General features: G+C 44.7%; 1 protein-coding gene across 2 annotated transcripts in view; it reads right to left on the reverse strand.

The window, feature by feature from the left end:
- Nucleotides 1-994: 994 nt before the first annotated feature.
- Nucleotides 995-15,999, reverse strand: part of qtgal (queuosine-tRNA galactosyltransferase) — a 449,903-nt gene continuing 434,898 nt past the window's right edge. The window contains exons 12-14 of one of the 2 annotated variants that reach the window (XR_015073069.1): nucleotides 7,863-14,913; nucleotides 7,489-7,635; nucleotides 995-4,604 (exon numbers count right to left, since the gene is read on the reverse strand). Coding sequence is in view for 1 of the 2 variants with exons in the window: in XM_085963430.1 (XP_085819556.1) it covers nucleotides 14,833-14,913 (81 nt within the window). In the remaining variant the exon portion in view is untranslated. The other variant, XM_085963430.1, reaches the window with a different exon arrangement.

Genomic DNA, 15,999 nt, shown 5'->3' on the forward strand with positions numbered 1-15,999 from the left:
CTGAAGTAAACTGGCACAAGATTTGGTTTACCATAGCGTGGTTGTGGTGCCCTATTCATGCTGGAGTATTAGTGACATTTCAAAAGAAAATATGGACTAACTAACACTGAGGGAATCTCTTTGATAGTAAAATTAACTCAATGTGCTTTCAATTTTTCTGTCTTTTCCAAACCTGTTGCTCTCAGCCTTCTTTGCCTGTGACTAACAGAACTCAGGTCACATGCCAGTGCCTTTACACATGAATATGGATAAGCCTCATCACACTCTCGCACACACATAGGGCTGGATTTTTCCAACCTCGGCGGGTCCGTGGCGGGCGACGTCAGTGGTGTGTGGGGACCTCGCATCTGTCTCGATCACGGCCTCCAACAAGATATTCCGATGATGGGCCTTGTTAAGCCCGCCCTGCGAGATTCCTGGCCAATTAATAGGAAGCGGGTCTGATGATGTCATTTGATGACGCGTCATCAGCCGGTTTCCTTAAAGGGGCCATGTCCAAATTGATCTTGACAGTTCTGCTGTCAGTATTCTGCAGCATTGAGGCGCTGCAAACACTGACGAGCACTGCACAAAGGTGCACGGCTGCACCCAGGCTCTCCCATTACTCCCGCCATCTACTTATGGAGGGAGTCACAGCACGCAGGGAGGTTCGCTTCCCATCCAATGGGTGGAAGAGACCTCCCCAGGACACCAATGCAGCCTGGTTGCACATTGCACAGGAGGACACAAGCAGGGATGTTGTCAGGAGGACCAGGCTGCAGAGGCGCAAACCTTTCACTGACCTCAGTGGATCACGAAACGTTACTACAAAGCCACACTCAACCTCATCCTGCTGTGCCACTCATCACATCCCCATCACTCTGCCTTCCCTACCCTATTCCTTCACACCTTTACTCACACCAACTTACCTTGCACCTCCACCCATCCCTCTCTATCTACATTATTACTTCCCCATCTCACTAGCCACCCCTCACACTCACCCTCATCCTACTGCAAGCACACCAACTAACAACACACAAGGGTAGGCACTTGGGTGGGTTAGCCAATGTTCTTGTGAAGTTTCTGGTAATGTGCTGTCAAACATTGAAATCTTTATTTTCAATACTTTGCGTTCTTGGACAGATTTGTGTGCACCTTTGAAAGTGTCTTAGTGAGTTCCAGTGAATGGTAAGACTTAACGTCACCTTCCCCCCTCCCCCAATTGTGATGAGTGTGAAAGGAATGGCTTGGACATTGTAGGGATGCTTTATGGTGCTGCTGTGGGGTGGTGCCAACCTGGTGCATCATCTGGCTGCCAGGGTGTACAGTGTTAAGTGAAGTAAATCTGGCCATGGTGAGGCCATCCCTGGCGTCCCGGGCAGCAATGTGCATGGGTGATGATGTCCTGTGTCCAGTGTAGCATCAGTTGATTACCGAGAAGGTTGGTGGATGTTGGTGCTGCTGGTGTGCCTGGTGATGCTGGTGTTGGGGCTGATCGTGTTGGGATTCTGAGGACCAAGGTGAGATTTTTTCAAGGGCACCGATGCTGATGGAATAGATGACGGGTGAGGTTGAGATGACAGAAGTAATTTGTCAATTTTGAGAGAGGTTGTTCCAAGGAGGTGACAGTGGATAGAGAGATTACTCCAAACACTTCAAAAGTGTATAAAGCTCAAAAGTGGGTTCTAAATACTGAATGCTGAAGCTTCTGAGATTGGAGCATGACCAGCTGTAAAATGGCAGGTTTTAAACCACTTTTGCAGCTGTCACCTATTGAAAGAAATGGAGAGTTGTTCAGAACCCGACATACTTACTTGGCATGATCCCCGGGCAACAGGAACCTTGTGGAAAACTTGGCAAAATGCTTTGGAACTGGGAAAATGGGGATTTAATTACTTTAAACACCCTCTTAACAAGCACAATTGCCTGACCCGCCGCTTAATGCGGTGTCTGCAAAGCGCAGGCAGAGCCGGCACTCGGGAAACTGACAAGGAGGCGGGTTCAGAGCGGGATACCGCCCCGCTGTCAATCTTTGTGATTGTGTGATTAAATAACTCTGTTCTGATATTTGTACTTGTACTTGTAATGTCTGGAATGTTCCACCGGGGGGAACCACTAATGCTCCTCCCTGGCCCCGCCCCTCTTCTGGTATGTTCTACCAAGGGCTCGGTCGATGATGAACTCTGTTAACTCTGCCATGATTCTTACTTAATAAAAGCCCTCAGTCTTAAACTTTAACTTCACGGATTCGGGCAGTTATTTGGCACATCAATTTTATTAAGTAACAACTTTTGGAAGATGGATCGATTTTTGAAACCAGAGCGTCTGGATATCGATCCGCATTCGGCAGACGCGTCGAAGAAATTTACGCATTGGCTGCGATGTTTTGAACACTTCATCGCATCGTTCGATTCGACGGTTAACAAGTTGGGTCTTCTAACCAACTTGGCAAGTCATCAAACTCACTCTATAATTGAAGATATTACTACACGTGAAGAGGCCCTCGCAGCTCTTAAAGCCCAGTACCTTAAGTCGGTTAATGAAGTATATGCCAGGTATCTCCTGTCTACCTGAGGAATCTCTGGACGATTTCCTGCAGGACCTTAAAGCTTTGGCTAAGGGTTGCAACTACAAGGCTGTCTCTGCCATAGTGTATCGGGAAGAAGCCATCCGCGATTCTTTCATATCTGGCCTCCGATCTAATTATATTAGACAGAGACTCCTCGAGAACGACTCGTTAGTTTTAAAAACGGTCGTCGCTGCTGCTCGATCGTTAGATGTAGCCCAGAAGAATTCAGAAATGTATGCATCAGCCCATGCATCTCTCTCAGCCTCGTGTGTTCCGAGTATGGAGGCATCCATAACACCAATGGAGCCCCCACTTAATCCTATTGTTGCGGCTGTGCCCCATGGGTCTAAGTGTTATTTTTGTGGCCAATCTAAACACCCCAGGCATAGTTGCCCAGCCAGAGAGGCTACCTGTTTTAAATGTAAGAAACGGGGACATTTTAGTAAAGTGTGTAAGGGTAATCCTGTACCCGAGGTCTTCTCTGCTGCCGCCTATCGTTTTACTCTAGCCTTGGCTACGGTTGACCAGACCATACCGTGTTCCTTGTCAAAATCTATGATGGACATCAAGATTAATGGTCGTCCTACTGGGTGTTTGATAGACTGTGGCAGTACTGAAAGTTTTATACACCCCAACCTTGTTAACTCCTGTTCATTGAAGGTGTATCCTACTCGAAGTGAAATTGTGATGGCGTCCAAATCCCTTACTTCGGAGGTAACTGGATATTGTAAAGTCACATTGACCGTTAAGGATACGGAGTATAAGGACTTTAAACTCCTCATATTACCTCAGTTGTGTGTGAACTTAATATTAGGCTTGGACTTCCAGTGTCAGCATGAGAGCGTTACCCTTAAGTATGGTGAATCTCAGCCTCCACTCACAGTCTGCAGCCTTTCTACTTTAAACGTAAGTCCGCCTTCTTTGTTTGCGAACCTTGCTCCTAATTGTAGGCCTATAGCGACTAAGAGTCGACGGTATAATTCAGAAGATAAAACATTTATAAAAGAGGAAGTGGAAAGGCTTCAACGGGAGGGAATCATCGAACACAGTGGTAGCCCGTGGCGTGCCCAAGTGGTGGTGGTTAAAACTAATGAGAAGAAAAGACTTGTGGTCGATTATAGCCAGACTATAAACTTGTATACCCAATTAGACGCCTATCCTTTGCCTCGTATTTCTGAGATGGTGAACCAGATAGCTCAGTACCGCGTGTTCTCCACCATTGATTTAAAGTCTGCCTACCATCAACTCCCCATCAAAATAGAAGACCGACCTTATACGGCCTTCGAAGCTAATGGGCGCCTGTACCAATTCCTTCGGGTGCCCTTTGGAGTGACGAATGGGGTATCCGTCTTCCAACGGGAGATGGATCGTATGGTGGATGAATACGCGTTGGAAGCGACATTCCCGTACCTGGACAATGTTACCATCTGTGGGCGTGACCAACGGGAGCATGATCAAAATCTCGCGAAGTTCCTAGAGACTGCAAAGAGGTTAAACCTGACCTACAACGAAAACAAGTGTACCTTCAATACTACACATTTGTGTATTCTTGGTTGCGTTGTGGAGAATGGGGTAATCGGGCCAGACCCTGAAAGATTACGCCCACTTAAGGAATTACCTTTACCTCACACTGTAAAAGCCTTAAGAAGGTGTCTGGGATTCTTCTCGTACTATGCCCAGTGGGTGGCTAGCTACTCAGATAAAGTCCGACCTCTTATTAAGTCGACGTCTTTTCCGCTATCGGCGGAAGCTCAGGAGGCTTTCCTTAATATCAAACGGGACATTGAGAAGGCAGTGGTATGTGCCGTGGATGAGAAGATCCCTTTTCAAGTGGAAAGTGATGCATCTGATTTTGCGTTGGCAGCAACTCTTAACCAAGCTGGTAGACCAGTAGCTTTCTTCTCTCGTACATTGCAAGGACCAGAAGTTCGACATTCTTCAGTGGAAAAGGAGGCACAGGCAATTATCGAAGCAGTCAGGTATTGGAGACATTATCTCGCTGGCCAACGTTTTACGCTCATTACTGACCAGCGATCCGTGGCCTTTATGTTCAACACTAAGCAGAGAGGCAAGATCAAAAATGATAAGATTTTAAGATGGCGAATAGAACTGTCAACATATGACTATGATATTCAGTACAGGCCTGGAGTATTTAATGAGCCATCGGATGCTTTGTCACGAGGAGTATGTGCTAGTCTAGGTACAGATAAGCTTCAAAGTCTCCACGACGCACTCTGCCACCCTGGGGTTACCAGAATGAACCACTTCATTAAGTCCCACAATCTACCCTACTCTATTGAGGAGGTCCGGACAATGACCAGAACCTGTCATGTTTGTGCTGAATGCAAACCCCGCTTCTATAAGCCGTCCGAGCCAGCTCATCTTATTAAAGCAACTCGACCATTTGAGCGTTTGAGTCTCGATTTTAAAGGTCCCCTTCCATCGAGCGACCGTAATGTCTATTTTCTTAATATTATAGACGAGTACTCTCGGTTCCCTTTTGTTATCCCCTGTCCGGATGTGACTAGTGCTGTTGTAATTAAATGCCTCTGCCAACTGTTTTCCTTGTTCGGCATGCCTAACTATATACATAGTGATAGGGGTTCTTCCTTTATGAGCGAAGAATTACGACAGTTTTTGCTATCGAAGGGGATTGCAACGAATAGAACTACCAGCTATAACCCTCGTGGTAATGGGCAGGTCGAGAAAGAAAATGCGACAGTGTGGAAGGCTATCGTACTGCCTCTGAAGTCACGAGGCCTGCCGACCTCTCGCTAGCAGGATGTCCTGCCAGACGTGCTGCATTCCATAAGGTCTCTTTTGTGTACAGCAACGAATGCCACCCCTCATGAAAGGATGTTTAGTTTTCCAAGAAAAGCTACTAATGGAGTATCATTACCCACATGGTTGACGACCACGGGCCCTGTGTTGTTGCGCAGACATGTGAGAGGCCACAAGACTGATCCACTGGTGGAGGAAGTACAACTCCTCCATGCTAATCCCCAGTATGCGTATATTCAATATTCGGATGGGCGAGAGGATACGGTCTCTATTAAAGATCTTGCACCTGCTGGAGCTCGAAAAGAGTTCGACTCTGAGAGTAGAGTTTTCAATCGTGGTATTGGACCTTCAGAGACACAAACCCTCAGTGTGGAAAATACTGATGATTCTGGGAATTCGAATGAACCGGAGTTAGTACTCCGGGAGGAGCCTCAGCAAGAGTTACGTCGTTCCCAGAGGATTATCAGACATCCTGACAGACTGAATCTATAGCAGGGGGTGAATGTGATGAAATAACTGTGTTCTGATATTTGTACTTGTACTTGTAATGTCTGGAATGTTCCACCGGGGGGGAACCACTAATGCTCCTCCCTGGCCCCGCCCCTCTTCTGGTATGTTCTACCAAGGGCTCGGTCGATGATGAACTCTGTTAACTCTGCCATGATTCTTACTTAATAAAAGCCCTCAGTCTTAAACTTTAACTTCACGGATTCGGGCAGTTATTTGGCACATCAGATTGTGACAGCAGACCCGCCTCCAAACCCGCCCTCTGAGTGCCAGCAAAATTCAGCCCATAGATGCAGGCAGTTTGGAATATCGGCCACCAGTGATTTAGTTTCTATCTTGATTCATTTCTTGGTTTTTTTTGTGAATCTCTGTGCTATCAGTGTTGGGAAATGAAGCATTTCTCAGGTTTCCACCCAGTGTCAGCAACAAACACTTTGACACACCAACTCCATCTCCCTCCCCAGCCACTGTCCCAGTTTGAACTCTTTGCAACCTCACGTCCTGTTTGATCCTAAGGTGAGTTTTCAACCCCATCTCCTCTCCATCACAAAGACTGCCTATCTCCCCCTCTGTAATCTTGCTCGCCTCTGTCCCTACCTCAACCCATCCGCGGCTGAAATCCTCATCCATGCTTTTGCCACCTCCAGACCTGATTAATCCAATTCTCTCCCGGTCAGCCTCACATTCTCCGCCCTCTCTAAACTTTACCTCTGTTGCCCGTATCTTATCCTGCACCAATTCCCACTTGCCTGACGTCCATTACCCGTCTTCACTGACTGACGGTGGTTTCTGCTCCCCAACGCCTCAAGTTTAAAATCCTCATCCTCGTGTTTAAATCCCCCCAACTTTGTAACCTCCTCCAGTCCTACAATGTCCCTCCCCGCATGAAATCCATCCCTCTGGCGTCCCTCCTTCCTTTCGCCCCACCATTGCCAGCCTTGCGTCAGGCGCTTCAGCATGCTCTGGAATTCCCTCCCTAAACTCCCCTGCCTCTCCGGCTCCCTCCCCTCCTTGAAGACCCACCTCTTTCACCAAGCTTTTTTGTCACCCCATCTAATCTCTGCTTCTTTAGCTTGATGCCTGTTTTTCCCTCATGTGAAGCACCTTGTGACTTCCAATTTAGTCCCAACTTATGGATACTGTCGTGATGTGAACCCATAGGAGCTGTATTGAAACTCGAGGTCATTTCACTTCGGAATCTTATGGCTATCTAAAAAGAGACCTTCATCACATTAGTTTGGATTGGATGAGAACCCCAGTATTGGAGGTGTGCTAACCCCCCGCCACGACATCTTGTCCTTTTCCTGGGTTGTTTTTCGTATTTATTCTCCCTTTTCTGGGTGTCTGAAATTCCTTTGTTCGCTATTTCTCACACGCTCGTTTGCATTAAATTCCTGTGGATGTTAATTTAACAAAGTGGTCAACCCATTTGGTTAACAACTTTGGTAAAACAATGCACACACGAATTTGGCACAAGAACGTTAAATAGTGCACTAAATATAACACTGAAAGAAATTTCAACCCCCCTGATCTTCCATGCTGTGCAACATTCCCCAGCTCAGAATGTGGGCAGCTGAATTCCTCACAGGACTTTGCTAAAGCTGATCTGAAACTGTTTTGGTCGATGTACATGAGCAGTCAGATTGGCTTACCGTCCTTCTCCAATGGGGAAGTGTCTTTGTACTGGTCTCGCTAGACGTGCTCCTATCTAGTTATCCAGCCAGCTAAACACTCATTCAAATAATTCCTCGAGAAGCAGGTTGCTGTTTTGAAGCTTTACTTGAATAAAATTTGTGAAACTGTAAACAAAGACAAAATATGTTTTGTACATAGAGCTGAGTACTATACATTAGATGTTACATAAGATATAAACATGTTTATGAAAACAGAATAGACTAATTGTATAACTAAATAGCACTGAAGCTAAACCTCGGTAGCTAACAGCTAATAGCTTCTTATAGACAAAGTATTGTCAAAATACTACACTGACAAGGTTGTTATCATGTTATTAAACAAGGATACTCACAGACATTGCGTCTTGCCTAGTGTATAAGAAGGGATGGCGTAGGGTTCAGAATCCCTCATGTGGCTTTCTTCATAACTCAGCAGGTTCTTCCTGGAATACTACTTCCGGGTCAAACAGGAAGAAGGTCAAATAACACCCTGCTATACAATAACACTGCTATACACTAACTACCACTAGAGGGTGCTATCTGCATGTAATAAGTCCAGAACAGTCTTGCTTCGCTCAGAAGGTTGTATGGCCATTTTTATTTAATAAATATAAGCGTACGTAGAAATGGTCCCTTCACAAAGTCTTCAGACCTGGTATGTCCCAGAGGCCTTCTCAACAGCCCAATAATTAGTCAGCAGCGGGAATGTTTCTGCAGCATGTGGATGGCTGTGCTCAGAACATCCTGCCCCCCCACCCCAAGGATCAACCTCCCCTAATACTGAGAACTGCTCCTACAGCTGTCTGGCCAAGAGCACTCCCTGAGGCAGGTGTGCTTGAATGACCGTTGAGACGTAATGTGAATCCAATTTTTCAGAATTTTTGGCAATCTCAGAAGGCCTGTCTGATTCTCCACACAAGATATTGGTCATCTTTGCCTGTCCCAGTGCAACTCCATAAAGATAACCCAACATTAGTGACTAAAGGGGTGATTACACTGAAGATTAGCTCTTTGATATGGGAGGCTGATACTGATATGGTCATTAAGACACTTCAATAGCAGATGTTGAGGAATGTGGACCATGGCCCGGAGTTTCCTGGAACCGCTCATTTGACCTCGAATGCCATAAGTTAGACCACTGTGCTCCCTGATTCTACAGTGGCGAATTTATGCCAAAATTTGCTGGAGAGCTTATTTGAATACGTCGCAGCGAGTCAGAAGTGGTGCTTCCAAGGTGATGGGGATTGACTCCATTTTAGTAAATAGTCATAAACTGGCATTTAGGAGTATTTAAGAGCTTTTCCCCAAGCTAGATACATACCAAATATTATTACTATGTGCCATGAATGCTGCTAACAAAAAATTGTTACTGGATTTTCATCGAAGATATGTGGATACTTAAATATGTGGATTCAATAGTTTCTCTCTACGGGTAGTCTGTTAATTTTATAAATTAAAATGGGTAAAAGAGATGAAATGATATTTGAAATGATTGTGGCCTGGAGATTTTGCCCAAAATCGGCCAAACCAGCGCAAACGATCGAGGAATTTCAAGCACAAAGTACGGTCAGTGCAAATGGAGTTTCTGCAATCTTTTGCGTCAGTTTAAAAAAACATTGCTGGAATCCAGCTATCCCCACAACACTGGCCAGGCCCCAGATCAAATTAATCACAATGGGGCCTGGTGGCCCTTCGAGGAGGCTCTTCAAATCAAGCTTTTTTTTAAAGGCACAATGGCCACTAATAGGCACGTCTTCAAAGCTTTTAATGAATAAACTGACTACTGTACACCAATGAAACTAGTAAATGGCTCTGTAGAGTTTTCTAAAGGCATTTTGAGTTATTTAAAATCGGGTTACTCACGGGTAGTGGACTGAACACTCTGATTAAAAATGTTTATTTTTTGTGATAAACCCATTGTCAGCTGTATTAATCGAACTGCACCAGGATACCGCTCTTAAATATATCGAGGGAATATTTTTTAATGCAAAATGTGTTTTTTTTTAATTGCGTTCTAAAATGCTGCCTGACTGCACTGGTTCATGGTAGATTTTACATTCGGAGATATGCAAATGAATTTGAGTGGAAACTTGAGCAGAAAATTCAATTTGCGAAACTAGCGCAATTTTGAGCGCAATTTGCGCCCGTACCGCCGATTGCGCCCAAAGTGGAAACGCTTGGCCTGTATTTTTCTTTGTGCAAACTCTGATAGGAACTAACTCTGTGAGAGGAGCAGCCGATTAGAGATACTGAAATCTATATATTTTTAAAAGTATAAATGCAGGATTTGTTGTCATCTTGACCTGTAAATGTTTTACCCGGACCAAGAGGACTTTCACATCATAAATTATTGCTAAGTTAATATCCACTGAGCGATTTCGAACCATTTTTTGCTGAAATGACGTGACATTCTGATGCCATAAAATCCTCTTGCTCAATGAAGCTTAAATTTTAACTAGAAAATGCTCAACTGATCAACAGCGAGAGCATTAAAGCCCTCCCTCAGATAGAGGCAACACGCCGAGCGATTACTTTACTGATTCTGAGCCCACCAGCACCACTCTAACAGTCTGTCAGCGGCCATCAAAGTAGCGTCACTTCAGCGAAATCATGATCGCCGTTGGTTTTGATGGGCTGATTAGTGACTGTTTCGGCGAGAGTCTCGGTGGGCGGCGTACAACTCCCAGGAATTTACGGCGTGGTGTAGTAAAGGCGTAACTCACTCGCACCATAATTTCCTATCATTTCTGTGCCATAGAAATGGCGTGTGCCATAGATGTGTCATTACTATGGCGGCCATTTTCAGAAAAACCTGGGCCTCTGTCAACATTCAGGCTTAGTTTAGCTAGTTGGATGAAAGAGGGATAGAAGATATATGGGGACAGGGCAGGTAAATGTGATGAAGACTATTTGCTCACATGCTGACACAACTGGTTGGACCGCATGGTCTGTTTCCGTAATGCAACTTCTATGTACTTCACTGATAAAGACAAGATGTGAGCACTGGGCGGTATAGTGGGTCAGCACACTAGTCTTTCACCTCTAGAATCCAGCCTAGACCAATGGGACCAAAACCTTTTTCAGCTGCGAGGGATGGACACAAAATGGGGCAGATTTTAACTGCCCTGAGCTGGTGTAAACAGAGTGGGAAGTGGCCTTAAAATGGCACCGGGTGCACTTACTTGCCGCCGCTTCGACTGCCGCCATCTTGGGAAGCGTCCTGAGGTGGGTGGCCGGAGCGCCCATCCATTTCAGGTCAGAGGTCACTTGCAATATGCAAATTGGAGTCCTGTGACGATCAGAGGATCCCGATTACAATTTTGTGGTGCATGTGCCGTGCGCGCTCTACCCATTTGTACCAGGCATGGAGCGGATCTAACCTGATGGGAGAAAACCACGTCAGAATTTACACAAACTGGTCACGAAAATGCTATGGGGACTCAGTAAATAAAATGAATTTCCTATCAGTTTATGGTCATTGTAATTGTGCACCGATAATACATTCATATATATTTAGCTGTTCGGTTCTTCTGCAGTTTAACAATCAGATGTACGTGTCTGTCGGCTCTCTGTAAAGGGATAGGGCAACCAGACTCAAACACAAAACCATAGACCAAAAAGTATTCCTTTCAGTGTCATTTATATCGCTGTCATTTTCTCTTATACTGTAAATTCTTTCAACTTCTGTGGAAAGACATCACATTTGAGCAAGGTCCTGTTGTTGCTCCTTGGTGCCAAACTGAAAGTGACAAGTAAAGAAGGACTAAACATTAAATCAAATATGGGCTAATGCGGCATAATTCACTATTGTGTACAAGGATATGGAAATGCTTTCTGAGCTCGAAACTGACCAACTTGGGCAGGCTTCAGAAGCTGATGTCATGAGCTACTGGGTGTTTAAGCATTATTTATTGAAAGGAAGGATTGCAATGCTGGCGGGGATACATGAAGAAACTCTTAAAACAGAGAGATTTATGCGGCTCTTCCAAAGCGTTGACTCAGCAAAGGCTCTTTAAACCTTTGATTACAAGAAATGATCTGTAAACGTATTTTGAATACACCTGATGTAAAAGCCTGAAGGGTGTTCATGCTGAGACATGAGCTTGCTGTCCCCGATGAGTGAACCACCTATGTATAATGTGATGATTGCATCTCGTAATTTTTTTTTTCAAATTATGTTCCCAAGCTTTAAAAGTCAAGAGTTTTGTCTGATCCTGTCGCTGAGATGATTTGATGCCAATTTTGTTTTTAAACATAATATGGCCTCTTGAACGTAATGCAGTGAACCAACATGCAATAACGCAATAAAAACACTCCCAACTATTAGCAGACCCACAATTTTATGAAACACAAGTGTAGGCATTGAATTTAGCACAAATAATACCACTCCAACAGCACCAAATCTGTTGAGATCAAGAATGTGTTTTTCTGGGTAGACAAGAACCTTGTGTCTACGTGACAAAGAAGAAGACTTGCATTTATATCGCGCCTTTCACGACCACCGGACATCTCAAAGCGCTTTACAGCCAATGAAGTATTTTTGGAGTGTAGTCACTGTTGTAATGTAGGAAACACAGCAGCCAATTTGCACACAGCAAGCTCCCACAAACAGCAATTTGATAATGACCAGATAATCTGTTTTTGTTATGTTGGTTGAGGGATAAATATTGGCCAGGACACCGGGGATAACGCCCCTGCTCTTCTTCGAAATAGTATCATGAGATCTTTTACGTCCACCTGAGAGGGCAGACAGGGCCTCAGTTTAACGTCTCATCCGAAAGTTGGTACCTCCGACAATGCAGCGCTCCCTCAGCACTGCACTGGAGTGTCAGCCTAGCTTTGTGTGCTCAAGTCCCTGGTGTGGGACTTGAACCCACAACCTCTGACTCAGAGGTGAGTGTGCTACCAACTGAGCCACAGCTGCCACTGTCACTACAAAAGTTATTCATTGTGTGATGTTTAGACAAATAGTGGAAAGTGGCATTATTTATCCGGTGTCATTCTTCCAATCTGTAAAAGGGGTAATGGTCCGGAAATCCCTGGAGGCCTGCTCTGCCAGTATAGGGCACGGTGGAGTGGAACCCATGTCCGCAATAGCCTCAGGCCAGAAACCCCATCCTATAGCCTGGGGACGGGTATTTGCATCTCCAGATGGGTCACCGCTGCCTACAAGGGTGCATCAGTGGCGCTCACCTCAGCCCAACTCAATATTGTAATTCTAAGTCCCTGAAGTATTCTCCCACTCCCTGAAGCCTAACTAAGCTGAAGGAAACATGTTTTTCCTGTAAGTCTTTGGCTCTCACAGCAGCCACTCTGTCACTGGAGAAGGCAATTGATCCGCCCATGACCGCTCCCCCACGAACGGAATTCAAAAGGTCCAGTGTAAACTGGGTGCACGCCCTGCAGAACCGGATTCCGGCCCACATTCCAGCCCCCTCCTGAGCAGAAATCGCTTCCACTCCAGGAGTTTCAGGTCCAATGTTTATTTTCGTTAAATCATCCCACTCAAGACATATGCATGCTTTAGGGCTTCTAAATATTGGCCAATGCTAGGTGCAACGATTTCTTTTTTATCAAAAAAGAGACCAGTTGAAGAGGCGTGTGACCTATATAGCTGTGCGAACTATACAGTGAATTTTATGGTATTTGATGTTAAAAAAAAATCTTTTATTCATGTTTTTCATTGTACAATAAGCAAAGCATTGCTCAATGTACAGACACATGAGGGTTAAAGCATATTGTGTAGGAAGGAGAGACACCTACCATGTTATATATGGTTTCAGAATGGAAGGACACTCCAGGCATTTCCTGTGAGACCTATTGCCACATCAGTTATCATTGTGATGTCAAAAGAATAATAGACAGTAACAAAGTGTCAAAGTAATATTGAACAAACAAAACAAATTCTACATTATAATTGCAATAACCCACGCCCCACGCGTGTGTGTGAGTTTAGTAGACTGGGATCTGGTTTTAGTTCTCGTCTGCCTTTTGTGCAAAAATTCAAACTAAGCACACACCTGCTTGTGTATTGTGACCTAAACTAAAAGCTGTTCAACCAGTTAGATTGTGACCTCCTCAAGTGATTTGTCATATCTACAACTGCAGGCGTTGCCCAGAAAGCATTCAAGACAATACACAAGTCATAAGCTGCACGTATCCAAGGTGTTCAAGGAAGGTTCTGTGACTGGCGGAGTGCCGTCCCTAAACATGGTCACAAAAGCTGTCAGCTTGTCTGGGAGTTCTGAATGTCTCTCTCTGATCTTCAAATGGCAGCTTTAATGTGAACACTGCATTCTTTCAGCATTTCATATGTAGCCTATACTAAAGTAATCATGACGCAATCATCAACACTGAACTTCAGGAGGGCCCAGAGCGAAGCCCCCATCTGACCTTGATCAAAGATGGAGGGTTGGTGCATTTCATCAGCAAGGGTGATTCAATGATGCTCATGCCAAACTGCTGGTTGGGGTGGCAGAGGAGGCCTGGTAAAGGCTCAGAGGAAAACAAAGTTTCTCAATCTTCTGCTCTCACTTGAGCCCCCAGGATTCCTTTGGGATTGATTACATTTCCCTGCTAATGGCTCGGGGCCTTTGTAAGTGGAGACCGGGAACTCCCCCAGCCGCACTCCCTTGACACGGGGAAGGGGGGAGGCAGACTGAAGATTCGCCCATGGTCCCCCCACCCACCCTGACATGAATTACAGGGCCAGCGTAAACGGGATGGATTCCTGGCAGAACAAGCTCTGCAGCAAACTGCTGGCTCTCTGGGTGGAAATTTCCCCTTCTGCCTGCTTGGAGCCCAGAATGTTTGGGGCCATAATCCATGGCCATGTTGGACAGCCCCTGCCCCGTACCATTGTTTTTTTCCTATTGGTTTGTATGATAGTGGTTTTACATTGAAGTCTGTACAAAATACAATATCCATGAAAGAAATTCATGAAAGAACTCCCCTCAGTCTTGCCAATGCTGTAAACAACGGTGCTAGAAAATGTAACTAAAAAATACATTTCTTATACATACCTGGCCATATCTAAGATATAATTTACTGGTAATTACCTGGGCAATATCACTTACAAACTCTCTTGTGCAGTGCTATCTACACTGTACATCTGCAGAATTGTATTTGGCCCCTGAAACACGATCACCATCATTGTCATCAATGCAAGGCTCCGCTAAAAAGAAAATACTGTTCTCAAACAAACTGGCCCCCATATTGAAGTTACTGTAATATAATCAATACTTCGAGCAATAGGGTCAAAATTATTTTCTATCTTCCTGCAGGCACTGTGGAAGTCAACCATGTAGTAGTAGCACGAGGTCCTCAGCTGAAATGATAGTAGTCCACTCCTTCCTTCAGCTTCAACGAATTCAAGTTTTCTTCAAACCCGCCACCTGTCAGGTCCTGCCAAAACGAGAAATGTTCGATCACACAAGTCAGACCCAGCCCTACTTCTCATACCACAATTGATGACATAAATGCAAGGCTAATCCATCTTTGAAACCTGGCAACACATCAATGTGCTGGGAGCTTTAACTCTATCCTCAGTTATTGAGAAATACACAGACTAGTATGAATCATCTCGAGAAGCCAAAGATCTGTGAGCAATGACACTACTCGTGACAGTTTCCCTGTGAGTGGGCAGCTGTAAGATAGGTTTGAATAGTTTTCTTTTCAGTAGAATAGTGAAAGCACAAAAACAAATTAATAGCTGGTTATTGTGTACTTGGTTATAATTATACTCTTGATTTAAAGAATCCTATCACTACACTACACTGCCTCATTTTCATTCCACTTGGGTGGTGTTTTCATCCCTCTCAGTCAATTAACGGCATGTTTCCTTTAACTTTATGGTTAATCCTTTAATTCCTCCTCATTTTATTGTGCGCTTATTTTGGATTTTATCACCTCAGCAGCTGTCTCTGTACTTGTCACCACAACCTGAGGGCCCATAGTACTGCAAGCTCCACCTCCATTCAGCCCAATGGTAGCTCTTAACATCCTTTTCAAAATGAGGGCTGTAAAGGTGTCTATTTGGTTCTAGGTCAGTAATAGCAAAAATTATTTCTTTGACTGACTGACCTATTTTGCCTCCTGTGCACAGTGTCTAAAAAGGTAGTGTTGTTGTAACACACTGTTAGTCATTGACTTTTTATCATGGGCACAGTCTCACAAATGTATCTTACTCAAGGGCCAATTCCAGGATATTCCAGTATGAAGTGATGGGATGAGGGTCTGCACATTCGATTCCCTACACATTGAGCTCATGATTTTAATCATACAATCATGAACACTTGTGAACTGAAGGCCAGGTAAATCCCCACAGGACAAGGAACAAAAGCCTATAGGTCCAATATTTCTAGTCCAATAAAACCTTTACACCTTCTGTGACAGCTGTGGCTCAGTGGGCAGCACTCTCTAGGTGGGAAGGGCTAGGAGTGAGCAGGTGCTGCTGGATGCTTGATTGCTGCAGGGAGTTGGAGTGAGATT

This window comes from Somniosus microcephalus, chromosome 21 (genome assembly GCF_052327205.1).
Source record: "Somniosus microcephalus isolate GS21.2 chromosome 21, FLI_Smic_1.0, whole genome shotgun sequence".
In the NCBI taxonomy this organism is placed as follows: Eukaryota; Metazoa; Chordata; class Chondrichthyes; order Squaliformes; family Somniosidae; genus Somniosus; species Somniosus microcephalus.